At 43.4% G+C, this 14,700-nt stretch overlaps 1 protein-coding gene across 2 annotated transcripts in view; it reads left to right on the top strand.

Annotated features, from left to right (window-relative positions):
• The window catches only part of camk2d1 (calcium/calmodulin-dependent protein kinase (CaM kinase) II delta 1), a 121,510-nt gene that overhangs the window by 50,832 nt on the left and 55,978 nt on the right, over positions 1 to 14,700 (top strand). For both annotated transcript variants that reach the window (XM_080023388.1, XM_080023387.1), the window contains exons 7-13: positions 6,865 to 6,967; positions 8,176 to 8,259; positions 9,806 to 9,900; positions 11,189 to 11,311; positions 11,529 to 11,612; positions 11,921 to 11,963; positions 14,561 to 14,598. In XM_080023388.1, the coding sequence (XP_079879514.1) occupies positions 6,865 to 6,967; positions 8,176 to 8,259; positions 9,806 to 9,900; positions 11,189 to 11,311; positions 11,529 to 11,612; positions 11,921 to 11,963; positions 14,561 to 14,598 (570 nt within the window). The remainder of the gene's footprint in view (positions 1 to 6,864; positions 6,968 to 8,175; positions 8,260 to 9,805; positions 9,901 to 11,188; positions 11,312 to 11,528; positions 11,613 to 11,920; positions 11,964 to 14,560; positions 14,599 to 14,700) is intronic.

The raw sequence follows: 14,700 nt of genomic DNA, 5'->3' as shown, positions 1-14,700 counted from the left end.
TTTTCCTCCGTGCCGCATCTCCATGTTTTAGTTGTTTTATTTGGACGAACAGGGCATGGCGATCGGGTGCACAGAGAGTGTCCGAACGCGAACAATTCACACAAATAAAAATATATTAATGATTTCCCTTATTTATAATTCCCCATTGAAATGTTATTCCTGTGTATTTTTTTGTTGTTTTTTTTAACCTGTGCTGTCAGAATGCTGGGCAAACAACACAGTATTTATTTGTATTTGTATGCCATTACATCTGGGACAGAGTCTTTATTCATTCTTTAATCATCAAGAACTGCTGCAATAACTCTGTCCAGTGGACGACCTGTACAAGTTTTTCGTTACACAGAACCACCACCTATCCCCCTCTTTGGAGAACTATCGTACCTGTGTTTTGGTCTATAAACAACTAATCACAATTCCAAGTGAGGGAGAACCACCACGAGTGAGACAAATGACCATAGAACCAAACAACCACATGTACATGGTAAAACAAACAAAGAAACATCAGACGACAACATTTATCGAAAAAAGCAGTTTATTGAGTCCAGGAAAACAGAGATTCGGCACCTGGCCTCTTCCTGTCATATTTATGGCAGGTGTTTGTGCGTCCGTCTGTGTGGGTGCGTTCCTGTGTGTGTGAAATGTCCACAGGTGAGTGTACAGGACTTGTCCTAATTGGTTCTAGTTTATAAGGTAGGTATTATATCGTAGAGCCTCCAAGCAGCGGAAAAGGCCCCGAAGCTACCTCTGAGGCCCGCAGCCATACAGACACCCCAAGTCCGCAGCAAAGCCCAGAGCACTCCGCCCTACAGTCACAGAACACCCCCCAGCTCCCAGAGACACCCATGCCTGGCCCCGAGGTGCATAACCCAGTCCTGGAGCATCTGGGGTGACCCTGCACCCCTAAGGCGCACACATACAACCCACCCCCATGTGCAGGCACAAGATGCAGTTGCAGAAATCGGGCCGCGGACATCAGGCACGGACCGCAGGCTCGGAGCCAAATCACTTGCCCACAGACTGACACCCCGCCCGATCCAGCCCTGCTTGCTCGCCTCCAGGGCACGCCCCATCACAACCAGTCAGACCCCCCCATCCAGGTGCGAGCACCGAGCGACCATCCACATAGCTGAATGTGCTCAGCGCGGGGCAGCTGGATGTCAGCCTCCCCTGCCAACGCCTGCAGGCCACCAAATATGTGTGCCCTGTACCCGCCACAGAGAAGCCTCACAGTGTTATCAAGGGCCGAGGCCGCACCCCAACCCACGACCGCAGGGGACCTCCCAGGGGTCCCAGAAGGCACCTGGGGGTATTCTACGCAGACCCACCCGGTCACAGCACGCCAGAAACCACCAGGTGCAAGACGTCAAGACTCAAATCCAGCCGGCAGGGGGCCACCACACCCCCACACCAACCAACCAGCACCCCCGCCACCCCAGAAAATCCCAGTGTTCAATGTGTGCTGTTGACGGTGCAGTTAAAATTGCGGGGTATGGGGGTGCGAGTCCTCCAAGCGAGTTGAACTCGAATCACTCGCACCCTTCTTGCCCCTCAGACCCTGGTCTGGTGTAGTGTAGTTTGGACCAGCCTCAAGCCGTCGCACATGCGACCACAGAACAGAGGGCGGCAGCACCCCACCCACAGCCCGGCCCTCCAGCGACGAGTGCCCAATGCACCAGAGAGCACCAGAGCACAGGTACCCAGGCAGTCTGGTGCGATGACAGGAGTCCGCCTCCCACCGAAGAAGACCAGATGGGAAGCTTGCACCAAGCACACCCAGCCAGACTCAGGCAAAGGGATTTTTTAAATGACCATATGAGTAAGAGGTTCAGTCATCGGAGGTGGTTGTAGGATATTGTTCGTTAATTTGATTTTAACTTTTAGACACTGCTATAGTTGAAGGAATTGCAGGAAACTGTGACTACCGTATTATACCTTTGGGTTAAGGTTTTGGAAGGATATAAGCAAATTGTTTTCAAAAATGTGTTCCAGATGAGCAATTCCTTGCCTTTTCCAAGACCTGTAGATTATTGGTCTGTTTTTAACCAGATTATCCGGGTTGTGCTCGAATGGAGTGAATTTGTTTGGAGATAGTTTGAGAATGGGTTTTTCAAGCAATTATGTTTCTTTATCCATTCAGTAAGGAATGGGAGATCAGGTATTGATAAATCCTGACATTCTGTTTGTGGAATGTCTTGCCATCCATGGCCCAATTGTTGCTCTGGTCTTAACCATTTCATTATAAATTGAAGATAGTTCGCTAAATAGTTGTATCTGCTAGGCCTCCACAGTATTTGTTTTTCTGCAGTGTTGCTAGTTTAATTCTCGGTTTCTTGTATTTTCAATAGAATTGATTGTTTATTGAGTCTAGAGTATTAAACCAATTTACTGTTGGTTGGACTGGAATATATAGTTTATTTTTGGTAGTACATTCATTTTCACTGCTGCTATCCTACCATTTAGTAAGATGGGTAGGTTGTTCCATCGAGTGAGGTCTTCTTTAATGGATTTGAGCAATGGCATAAAACTAAGGGTAAACAAATCGAAATATTACAAATCAACAACAAACAACAACAACAAACAAATCAAATATTACATTTCACTGCATATATGTATGGAAGTATGTATATGTATGTGACAAGTAAAAATCTTGAATAAAAAATCTTGAATCTTGAATCGGACGGATTGGTGTAGATATCATTACCAAGGTATCTAATGTTGCCTCTTGTAATGGTTAACGGATGTTTCTGGGTTACAGCATTCCAGTCTTCCCCAATGAGTGGTAACACGTGGTTTTGGTCCAGTTTATTGAATAGTCTGAGATGGTGGAAAATTTAGATATAAGATTGAACACTTCTGGTAGGGATGATATTGGGTTCCGAAACAGTCTTCTGCATTCAAACTGATTTTGTGAACAGAGTTTCCAGTTTGTATGCCAATGATAACTGTTTTGAGGGATGGCCGATGTGAGGGGTTCAATAAAGATAGCAAATAGTAAAGGGAAGAGTGGACATCCTTGTCTTGTGCCACGTTGTGGAGTGAAACCCTGTGAAGTGTAGCCATTGGTAAGGACAGGAGCAGATGGTGAATTGTACAGAATTCTGATCCATTCAATGAGTGACACTCCAAAGCCAAATTGTTGAGGGTGGAAAAGAGATGTCCAACTCTGTCAAAAGCCTTGTCGACATCTAAGAAGCAATAACGGTATTTAAGTTGTTCCTTTGAGATATGCTGATCAGACTGAATAAATGGCACATATTGTTGGATGAGTGTCTGCCCTTGACAAAGCCTGTTTGGTCTGGGTGAATTATAAATGGAATTGCTTTTTTGATTCTGTGGGTTAGTGTTTTCCTAATAATCTTTAACTCAAAATTAATTAGGCTTATGGGTCTATAACTGGAGGTAAGGGTTGGGTCCTTATTGGGTTTCAGCAAAACTGAAATGAGAACAGCATTCATGTGCGGAGGCACAGTGGAGGTTGACTTAATCTTTGTAACCATTCTGATGAATAATGGGGATATAAGTGGCCAGAAGTGTTTATAGAATTCCACTGGGTAGCCATCAGATCTGGATGATTTATTGTTGGGCATAGAGAAGAGAGCTTTTCTGAGTTATTCTAGACGAAGTGATTGATCTAACGTGGTAGGAGGTCGATATCATCGAGGAATGAGTTAATGTTTGATATATTTGATTCATTATCTGAGTGATAAAGCTTATTATAAAAGTCTCTGAATATTTTATTGATGTCTTGCTTGATGTGTTAATGTGTGTTATCCTACCCTGTGGATCTTTGATGGTTGTAATAAGTATTTTTCTTGATTGCGTTTCAATAGATAGGATGCTAATTTCTACATCTCACATATCAGAATTATCAGAATAACCAGGGTGTGGTGGAGGAGTCTCGGGATAACAGACCGTCTATATAGCATTTTGCAGTGGTGCAGATTCAGATTGTAACTGAAAAAGTGTATTTGTGCATCTCTTCACATAATACTGCGGCTTTCATGGCTATTTGCAATGAAGTACAGACACTAAAAGGATGAGAAATAGCAAAGGGAAATGGGGGAGCAGGTGTCTCCCGACTGAGTATCTCCCTGTTACGCACGGAGGAAAATAAATATCTACAAAAAAAGAGTATAATGGTCAAGCAAAAAAAAACAAAAAAAACCCTGTGTTTTGAGAATAAACTTGGAATTCCACCCCCGACTTCAGGACCGGCGAGCTTGAGATCTCTCTGATCGGGCTTTGCCAAAAAAGAAAGAAGCACAGGGTAAACAGGGCACCCCCTCCAGCTTTCTCACAGCCCGGAGGCAAATGCCCTGCGGCCCGACACTGGTCTGCTGCCCGGTGGTTTGAAACCCCTGGTCTAGGGCAGTGTTTCTCAGGGGATCTCTTACCCTAGGAGCACTTTGAGGTTCTGCAAAAATGTAAAATAACAAATGTGTTAAAATTATTGGTTACATATAATGTTTAAAAAAAAAAAAACGTAAGACGCAGTACATAATTTGTTAATTTTCTTTTTGTTTCTCACAATGCCAGGGAAGGGGGTACTCTGCTGAAAAAAACGTTTGAAAACCACTGATCTAGGAGAGGGGCTGCTATAGAATAATGTGAGATCACCAGGATTGAGCCATGTCTCGGTGACACAAAACAGCTGCAGACTGTTTGAGGAAATGGCATCTTGGCAGATAAAATATATATTTGATAAAGATTGTACATTCAAAGTAGCCCTTGCGGCTGAAGCAGACCTCCCAGGCTAAATTAACGGGGCAGTAATTACATCTCCTTTAAGACTGGCTTTTTTAGACAGAATCCAATTACAAACGTCCCATGCCAGCCACTCTGAGTGGGGCATAAATCTAGATCAATTTGTTACCAACAGCGCCAAGTACCACAGATACAGGCGTCCAGGGATAGTTTTGTAAAGGGAAAGCAGCTTTCCCTCTTGTCCCTCTTCTGTCCGTCCGTCATTTTTCTCTAATAATGTGTGTTTGGATAACTTTTTGGGTTGTGTTCTTTTGGCATATGATCCTCAAGAGGCGAACGGGTTCGATCTGCCACCTCTGTAATTAATGCAATCAATGAGAACCACTGGTTTTAAGGAGGAGACATTATAAACAAATGGACGATTTCCCTGTCTAAAATATTGAAAGATAAGGTTTGGTATTTTTCAACCCAGGTCTTGCTAAAATGTGGTTTTCCATAATTTATAACTGTTCTTAGCACAACCTCGCTGAACCCTTTAATAATGAGAAATGTACGACTTTAATTCAGTCCAATGGGGCAAACATGTAACACTTGTTGAAATGTTAAATCTTCTTTTTGACCATGGAAAACTCACATTATAGTTAGGCAGTCTCTGCACTTGAACAAATCATCTGTTTCGGCTTTGGAGAAGGAGTTTAAACGTATTTTGTTAAGGATGAAAATTTTTCCCGTTGGACTGCATTTAAGAACAGTAAGAAGCTGCAGCTGCAGGTTTGTGCTCGGAACAGTTAAGATGGGAAGCACATTTTTTGAATAAGGCCTGGGCTCAAAAATAGCAAACCTATCCTCTTAAGGAGTGGAAATGTTACCTGCCTATACCTATGCCTCCACTTCCCCCTCAACCCTCTCTGCCCTTTCCCAGAGTGAACACGATTATTTTCTCCTGAACGGAAGGAAGGAACGTATGCAATGACTGCATGGCACTGTTGACTGCTCTGAACTCCCCCACCCTCTTCCTGCCCCTGGACCGACTGTTCCTCCTTTCCTCTTGCCTCCCCCTTTGCCTCTAACCGCCTCACCTCATAGCATGTCCTCCTGAGCCGCACGAACGCCGTACTAACCGCACCAAGCAACCAACCATCGGAAGCGACCACCCAAAACCATCCACCAAAAATCTCCATCAGTGACATTGCCTATAAGAAATGCACACCTTATCTTGTGTTAATATCAATACGTTTGTTTTATTTTTTAGGGTAGCATTACAGATCTAGTGCAGCTTACATTGCCCAATGTATGCATGCCTGACTGGATGCAGTCGTTCGCCGAACAACCAGCAGCCTCCCTTCAGAAGAGCACTTAGTTTGGAAGCATCCTTCCTCCTTTGTTGCTATGACATTATTACAACCCACTCGTTTTTGTGATAATTTCCTATTTGGCGGCGGTACTGTGGAGTTAACTGCTTTGAAAATGCCAGCAAATGCATTATTCATCCTTCCCAAACCCAGAGATCTTGACTTTAAACCAACCTCCTCCAACTTGTCAGATTGTACTGCTTCTGGGGTTTGGCATGAGTCAATGTGTGGGGCTGTCTCTTTCGCTGTGTCTCACACTACCAGCCAGTTGTCTTTTTGGCCACATCAGCCAACGAGACATGCCTTCCAGAGTCTGGGTCAATTATACAGGCCCCTGCCACTCGGCCGAGATCTGCCGTGTGCATGAATGAAACCTTCAAGAAATTCCGGCTTGTTACAAAACGGGAGCCCGGGTGAGGCCGTCAAAGAGTGTGTGTGTGTGTGTGTGTGTGTGTGTGTGTGTGTGTGTGTGTGTGTGTGTGTGTGTGTGTGTGTGTGTGTGTGTGTGTGTGTGTGTGTGTGTGTGTGTGTGTGTGTGTGTGTGTGTGTGTGTGTGTGGCGCCGTAATGAACCTCTGAGCATGCAGATTGAAACTCAAGACAGTGACCATGCCAAACTCCACCAGTAATGTACACGTATATTGTCAGTAGAGTTCCGAATTATAATAGAAATCCCAGTTGCTACTAGCTACCAAATAATAAATACTTTCGCCACAGTGGGGGTTTGATGCCAGCTGATATGGCTGGGTGTGCCCAGTGTGTGATGATTTTTAATATGTTATCATTTTTGTGTTTCCTCACACCACAAGCCTGAGAATTTGCTCCTTGCCAGTAAGCTGAAGGGGGCTGCGGTCAAGCTGGCTGACTTTGGCCTGGCCATCGAGGTGCAGGGGGACCAACAGGCCTGGTTCGGTGAGTGAGGACAATTTGTTCATTGTGCAATTTTATCTGTCTGTTTATCTGTCTGTCTGTCAACATGTCTCTCTATCTTTCCACCTGTCTGTCTATCTACCTTTCTACATATGTCTGTCTGTCTACCTTTCTACATATGTCTATATACTTTTCTACATGTCTGTCTGTCTACCTTTCTACATGTCTGTCTGTCTATATTCCTTTCTACATATCTGTCTGTCTATTTGTCTACATATGTCTTTCTGTCTACTTTGTCGACATGTCTGGCTCGCTCTCTATCTCTGTCAGTAAATCAACGTTTTCAGTTTGTTGACTCCACCAGAATTTATCTGTCAGCGTTTCAGTTTGCCTCTTCGTCACCCAGTAATCAGTTCATAAAGAAGACCCTGTGTGTTAGAATTCGTGAAGCCATGGCATTCCAGTGAAAGCGTCCCATTGATTTGCTACCTTTTGTCCTTATTCAGGCAACTTGACAGTTGAATAAAGCCTGGAAGATAAAAGTTCTTAAACAAAGCTGCAGAGTTTTTTTTTTTTTGTTTTTTTTTGCTCTAGTTTTAGTCAGATATTCTATGGCAATGTTCCCAGAGCAAAGACCTGCTCTCTTTGCGAATCGGGACGCCTGGTTGTGATAGTAGGTGTGTCGCTGCCAAGGGGCGTTTGGATTACACAGATTTCCAGTCCCACTTGTCCGCCCTAATCCGTGTACAACAAATCAAGAAATAATTAGTTTAATCCCAAAGCATAGGCATGTCCAACTCACTCTGTTATTGGCTCTTTTGGCCTGAGGGCATAGGGGCACTTTTAGAAGACTCTTAAGAAGTAGGCCCCTCGTCCCCTGCGCATCTTAACCCGGCATATAAACCTTATTCTACTTTATTCCCCAAACCATTATTAAAGGAGCACTGAGTACGATGCATATATTTTTTTTATTTACCTTGAGTCCTATCATATTTACATATTTACCATTTGATGGTACTCATATTGACTTAAGAGTGAGAGTGAGCACGATCCTTTCTTATTATTAATTTGAATGATCATTTTGTTATCATTTCACTCGCATATGGAACACTTGCATTTTCAGCCACTTGAAGAAGATAAATTGATGCGGGGAAGATCGTTTGCTCACCATGTCTACAGCTAGTGTACACAAAAATGCATTTTGGTGGGGGAGTGGTGTTTCTAATTGCAAGGTGTTGTGGCTCTTTCAGGCTTTGCTGGAACCCCCGGGTATCTGTCTCCAGAAGTGCTGAGGAAAGACCCCTACGGAAAGCCGGTGGACATGTGGGCCTGCGGTGAGATTTTTTTCTTAATTCTGTCTTAATGTTTTTCCCTTGATTCAGTTGCCGCTGTACCCTGTTTTACAAACCTCTGGCCCCAGCTTGCTCGATTGGACTTGACCTTGCTAGTTTGCTAACCTTTTTTTGCAAGCCACCGTTTTTTTGGCCTAGATTTTTTTTTTTTTTGACCCAGATGAAATAGGTTTAGAAAACAAGAAAATATTTTTAATGAATCGGGAGTAAAAAATACTATGGTCAAGAGCTCATCAAATTAAACTGACTGTACCAGAAATTATATGAAACCTTAAAATAGTGTATACAGCAAAGAATAATTAATAAAATTAAAACTTGCATGACTTTAAATTACGTTTTTTATATCATACTCGTACTCAATAGTCTTATAGCTCCATTACGCTAAAGAAGTCCAAGAACTTCTGAGTTATCTGAGTGAAATAACAATCAAATGCATCCATACGGCTTATGATTTGTTTCTCAATTCCTTTCTTATGGTCGGTAATTGTCTACCCTAAGTGCGGTTAGATGAGAAGCTGGGGAATATGGATCCATCGTCTGTAAACTATCCATCATCTGTAAACTAATAACACCATAACAAATGGTGTGGAGTCGATTTATGAAAGTGCGGCGGGGGGGGGGGGGCGGTGTGCTGCCATGCGTGATGCAGCACGGAACACACAGGGCTTTCGAGTCGAATAATCAATTGGAAACCCGTCAGTTGACGGATTCCCTAAAGTCTGGCAGTCGTTTTTGATTTTTGTTTTTTTTGTCAGTCAGTGGCCATTGCAATAGCAGGATAAAACAGATAGAAGCTTACAAAATGCACAGGTATAACATTTAAATGAGGAATTATAAATAATGGAAATCTCAAATATATTTTTACATGTGTGAATCGTCTGCGTTGGGACACGGAGGCAAACACGGCCAACCTAAAACAGTGCGGGGACGGCCACGGATGAACGGGACACGACTCGTAGACTCATTAAGGTTATTTTCTGAACGTATCGCATGGAGAGGGGTGATCGGAGAGAGAGTCACGGAGAAAGGGTCATCATTACGTGCGGTTTCGTTCTATACCCACGTGTTTTGTTCCGTAAAGAGACGCAAGAGAAAAACACTGTTTTGGCACCCCATCGCTGGCTCGCGTATCACTGGCTCCCATCATCTGTACAGTGGGAGAGGGAGACAGGTGCAAATTTGATTCTACTGACACAATTCTGAGTTGGGTACAGCCCTAAAAAATAAGAATCTAATAACACACTTTCTATTAATTTGGTTTGAAGAAATGGGGAACGCGCTGCTCGATCCGCAGCTCCGCAGCTTGTGCGGAGGTGCCGGTCCCAATCTGGGAGGTCCCGGAACATGTTCCAGCAGGATCCGGCACAAATTAAGCCCTGGTCAAGGGCCAAGTGATGATTCACTGTTCCTTTATGTGCACTTTCCTGTTGAATCAACATCAGGTTTTGCGTGTGAAAGCTCACACAATTTTAAAGCGAATGTAAGAATTATGAACGATGTAATTGACTCTGCCTGACTGTGTGTGCAGGTGTGATCCTCTACATCCTGCTGGTGGGCTACCCTCCCTTCTGGGACGAGGACCAGCATAGACTCTACCAGCAGATCAAGGCTGGGGCATACGATGTGAGTTACACACACACACACACAGGTTTCTCTCATTTGTCTGCCTCTCTTTCACTCCCTGTTTCACATTCTGTGGCTATTTTTCCTCTGTCACAAATATCACCTTCTTCTAATGACATACATTCATTTTTTCCACATCATAGGCAAATTGGTGTAGAGAAAATAAACACAAGCGTGGGCAAAAGCGCAGTTGCTCTAGTTCCTTTTTTTTTTATTATGCATTTATAATTTTATGAAAGCTCTCTATTGTGCATTGTGCTCAAGCCCAGCGGACGGGATCGGACACTGCTTTGTCATTGTAATTCACAATTTTGTGAATTATGGCCTATCTATGGTTATCTATGGCCTCACTCAATTTACATCACCTGAATTTAGAACAGCTTTTGCGCAGAACGCACTGCTGCTTTATGGACAGCGCTGTTACACACAGTTATAGTTTTCTAAGTGCAGTAACTCTTTGACTACAATATTTTAACCAACAATAAAATTACAAACATTTAAATATCAAGTGCTTCATGTAACACAGACTTCCCCCAATCGGGCCTCCTAAAAATGTCATTTTGGCGCCCAGATTACTAGTCCACAGCAAATTATTATTTTTTCCCCCCTATTTTCTTGTTTCTGTGTTTTAACACAGCATTTCATGCAAACAGGCTTCTTTGTCTTGGCAATTTCCTTAGTGCAAGGGAATAGGAGAATGATGAAAATTGCATAAATTCATTAAATACTTAACATACATTTTGATAAAGATCACAGTATTTAGTGTTTCTGTTCTCAATAATCAAATCATAGTGTGGCTATAACTCAATGCAATGCTTTTTAATTATATCAATATCTCTGTAGGGTCAAATTTTAGTACATTTTAAAATTGTGATTAATCGCACGAACATACTATATCATCTGTGAGTCCATCAAAGGGTGGATGTAACATATATACTGTATAACTCTTCATTTAAATCCTCGTTCATCATTGGAAAAGTCACCAATAGCAAAGAAATGTCAATTTTTTAAATAGCTGGGGATTGCAAAATCTTTCAGACCTAAAATCAGACTCCTGAGCTAAAAAAGGACAGAACCCCTGACCACCCCTCAGGGAGTATTAGACATTTCCAGGGTTTTTAGTGCCACTTGGAAACCAAATATATAAAGTAATTTGTCTTGTTTCTGAGTCGGGATGGTGGTCCCTGGGTCACAATCGGTTGAAAAGTCCCGGTTAAGGGAGATGTCGGGTTTTTGACACAATCATCAGCTGTTCCACTTTTTTCACCCGTCTCTCCTCCTGCCACAGTTCCCCTCGCCAGAGTGGGATACGGTGACACCCGAGGCCAAGGACCTCATCAACAAGATGCTCACCATCAACCCAGCCAAGCGGGTCACCGCCACGGACGCACTCAAACATCCCTGGATCTGCGTATGTCTGGCGCGCGCGCACACACACACACACACACACACACACACACACACACACACACACACACACACACACACACACACACACACACACAGACTTGTATTTTCAAACAAAAACACTTTTACTAGATTCAGCACATGCTCTGCACAACAGTTGGCCCCATTCAACTTTGTCACATGCACATTGCCCAACGTGGCTGTTTGCCCTCTGTCCACAGCAACGCTCCACTGTGGCGTCCATGATGCACAGGCAGGAGACTGTTGAATGCCTGAAGAAGTTCAATGCCAGAAGGAAACTCAAGGTGAGCGGATTTCTTCGCTGCAGCGAGATCGGTTTAACTCCCACGTTCGCACCCCGAAACAAGAAGGGGCATCGGCAAAGGGGAAAACCCGCCTGATAGAGGAGCGAATGCTTTTCAGCGTCGTCATCATCACTAGGGAAAATTTTGTGATTAATTGAATCGCTTCGCATCAGTCGCACGTTGAACATTTCTCGAAAAACCTGCATTGTCGCCGCATTTCACCGTGAGAACTATAAAGAATCCTGTATTCCCAAAATTACCAAATTGTTTACAATGTCCGACGTATCTGTGTTGCTGTCTCTCCTCAGGGTGCCATCCTGACTACTATGCTGGCCACACGGAACTTCTCAGGTCTCCTCTAATATATATTTTTTTCACATTTTGATCTGCATGTATGGTTGCTGGCCGTGTATGTATTTCTAGTAACAAAAATCAGCCACAAGCCCGAACGTGTACGTTTTTCCTGTTTTCCAAGCCCAGCAATTCATTTATCTTTTCATCCAGATTGTTTTTTTTCACTGTTCTCTTGCTAGTGGATACATGTCATATTTATAACAACATATAAGAGTTTAGGTAAAAAAAGATGTTCCCTCCCTTTACAATTGTTTTGTTTGTTTTTGTTTTTTCCCCCCTGCCCTTTGTGTGGTAACCCACATGCGAGGTAAGAGTCCTCAGTTGACTGCACGTTAACTGACAAACATCCTTTCCAGCGAATAGAGAACTTGTTTACTTGCTGTTGCTTGGGGCGCCGTTCACAGCGGCCTCGTCGCCGTAATATCTGAGCTTCATCCCGAGTGGCAGTCAGTTCCACGCTTCGTTTTATATTTGCATACTTGCTGATGACTGTGTTGTGTGCAAAACCATTGTGATTTCGTCATTTATTTATTTTGTTTTTACTAATGCATATAATTCCCACTCAATCCAGGGATTATATGGTGTGTGTGTGTGTGTGTGTGTGTGTGTGTGTGTGTGTGTGTGTGTGTGTGTGTGTGTGTGTGTGTGTGTGTGTGTGTGTGTGTGTGTGTGTGTGTGTGTGTGTGTGTGTGTGTGTGTGTGTGTGTGTGTGTGTGCGCGCGCGCGTGCGCTATCTGGGTGTTTTGTTTTTTTGTTTTTGTTTTTTTAAAGCTGCACTAAGGAAATGACAATTGACTTAAACAAACAAACCCGTCCTCCTCCACGAAACGATTATGTCTACCTATGGCAGGCGAGCGCAGGATAGTTGGGAATGAATCGATCGCGGGGAAACGCTTCCACAAGCTCAGGGCAGGCGTGATAACCTGCCGTGTCAAGCCAGGATGTACTAAACCACAGGAAAAAAAAAAACTGTTCAAAGCATCGCTGTTCTTGCTCGTGTTGGCCCGAAATCTCGATGTATTAGAGGGACTCTCTTCACCGGCCGTGAGTTGACTCACGCACAGATTCTCCGCCGTTTAGAGTGAAAAAGGTGTCTGAGCTGCTTGTGTAGCGGGGTTCACTCTGCATCGTGTATTGTGAATGGAGACACTACGATGACTGGGTGGATGACAGTTTATTTATCGGCATCTGTATCAAAAGAACATTGACATAATGATGAACCTACAGGTCACTCATCAGGATGCTCTACTGCACTGTCTCTCTCACAGCCCGCAGCAGAAAGAAACACATTTTGTGTGCACTCGCACAATGTGTGTGACGCCAACATATTAACAGTACATGTACTTTTCATAAAAAGAAATATCTACAAAAGTCACTCAAAATAGTGTACAAAATAAAGTGCAATTCTCCTTTAAAATAAATCAAAGTAGAAGAATATTGACACAATGATGAACATACAGGTCACTCATCAGGATGCTCTACCTCACCTGTTAATCACCAACAACACTACTGTCAATGCAGGACAGCGGTGGAAATCTTGTAAACTGTGCAGCTCTCATCATAGAAAACCACCGGGCCACAACATGTGTAGAGAATATTTTTTTCCCGTTTAATGCACAGAAATGAACGGCAAATAATAATATATAATATAATAATTATATATATATATATATATATATATATATATATATATATATATATATATATATATATATATATATATATATATATATATATATATATATATATAACACAATACCTTTTAAACAATTAATACAAAAACCAGGAAGTTTCCCACACAAATAACCCAGTAGACTTGGCCACTCTGCTCCATCAAAATAAAAGACCTTGTAGCACAGATCAAAATAAAGGCTTCTGCTTACAATCTAGTACAACAATATCACAGTGCTGCACTTGCCAAAAAAAACAAAGCCCATGTAACAGCAGAGTAAGGCTATTGTTCTCTGGCCAGTATTTAGAGCACGGTCGTTTTACGGGGAGTCTTCTGTTTTCGATTTCATGAGCAAAACTGTCGCTCCCTGCAGCTTTAAATAAACAAAGCGAGTGGTACTGGACAGCAACCCATGGTGTGTTTTCATGTTTGTGCCTGAGGTGGGAATTCCCTTGACAGCACACACTACTTTAAGGAGCTGCTCAAGGTTGACAGTGTCACCCGGGGGAAGGGGGTGGGGGGGAGGGGGGCATGTTTATCTGTGAATCTAATTGCATGTTTCAGACTAATTATTCACCAAGCTTTTCACTCCACCACTCCATGGTGAATTTGCATCCTCCTAGCAGGACACACTTTTGGAGTTGGCTACTAATTGGCTGTCTCATCTCAGTAGATGTTAACACTTGGCGTGCGTCCGTGCCTGTGTGTGTGTGTGTGTGTGTGTGTGTGTGTGTGTGTGTGTGTGTGTGTGTGTGTGTGTGTGTGTGTGTGTGTGTGTGTGTGTGTGTGTGTGTGTGTGTGTGTGTGTGTGTGTGTGTGCATGCACGTGCGTGCGTGGGTGCATGTGTGTGTGCCCGCGCAAACCCCTGTTTCCCGGCCCTCATTGTGTTCCATTCCTCTTTCCATTTCCCCTCTACAGCAGCCAAGAGCCTGCTGAACAAAAAGACTGACGGTGTCAAGGTAGGTTACCTCGCTCTCTCTCTCCTTTCTTACGTTTTGGACGTGAAAGCCCCTCCAACCGTTCCCTCTGAGCCACGTTCAGGTTCAAATGGTTTATTTGTG

This window comes from Zeus faber (assembly GCF_960531495.2).
Source record: "Zeus faber genome assembly, chromosome: 22".
NCBI classification, from domain to species: Eukaryota; Metazoa; Chordata; class Actinopteri; order Zeiformes; family Zeidae; genus Zeus; species Zeus faber.
The sequence above is the reverse complement of the archived record's forward strand: the minus strand, read 5'-3'. Positions and strand labels throughout refer to the sequence as shown.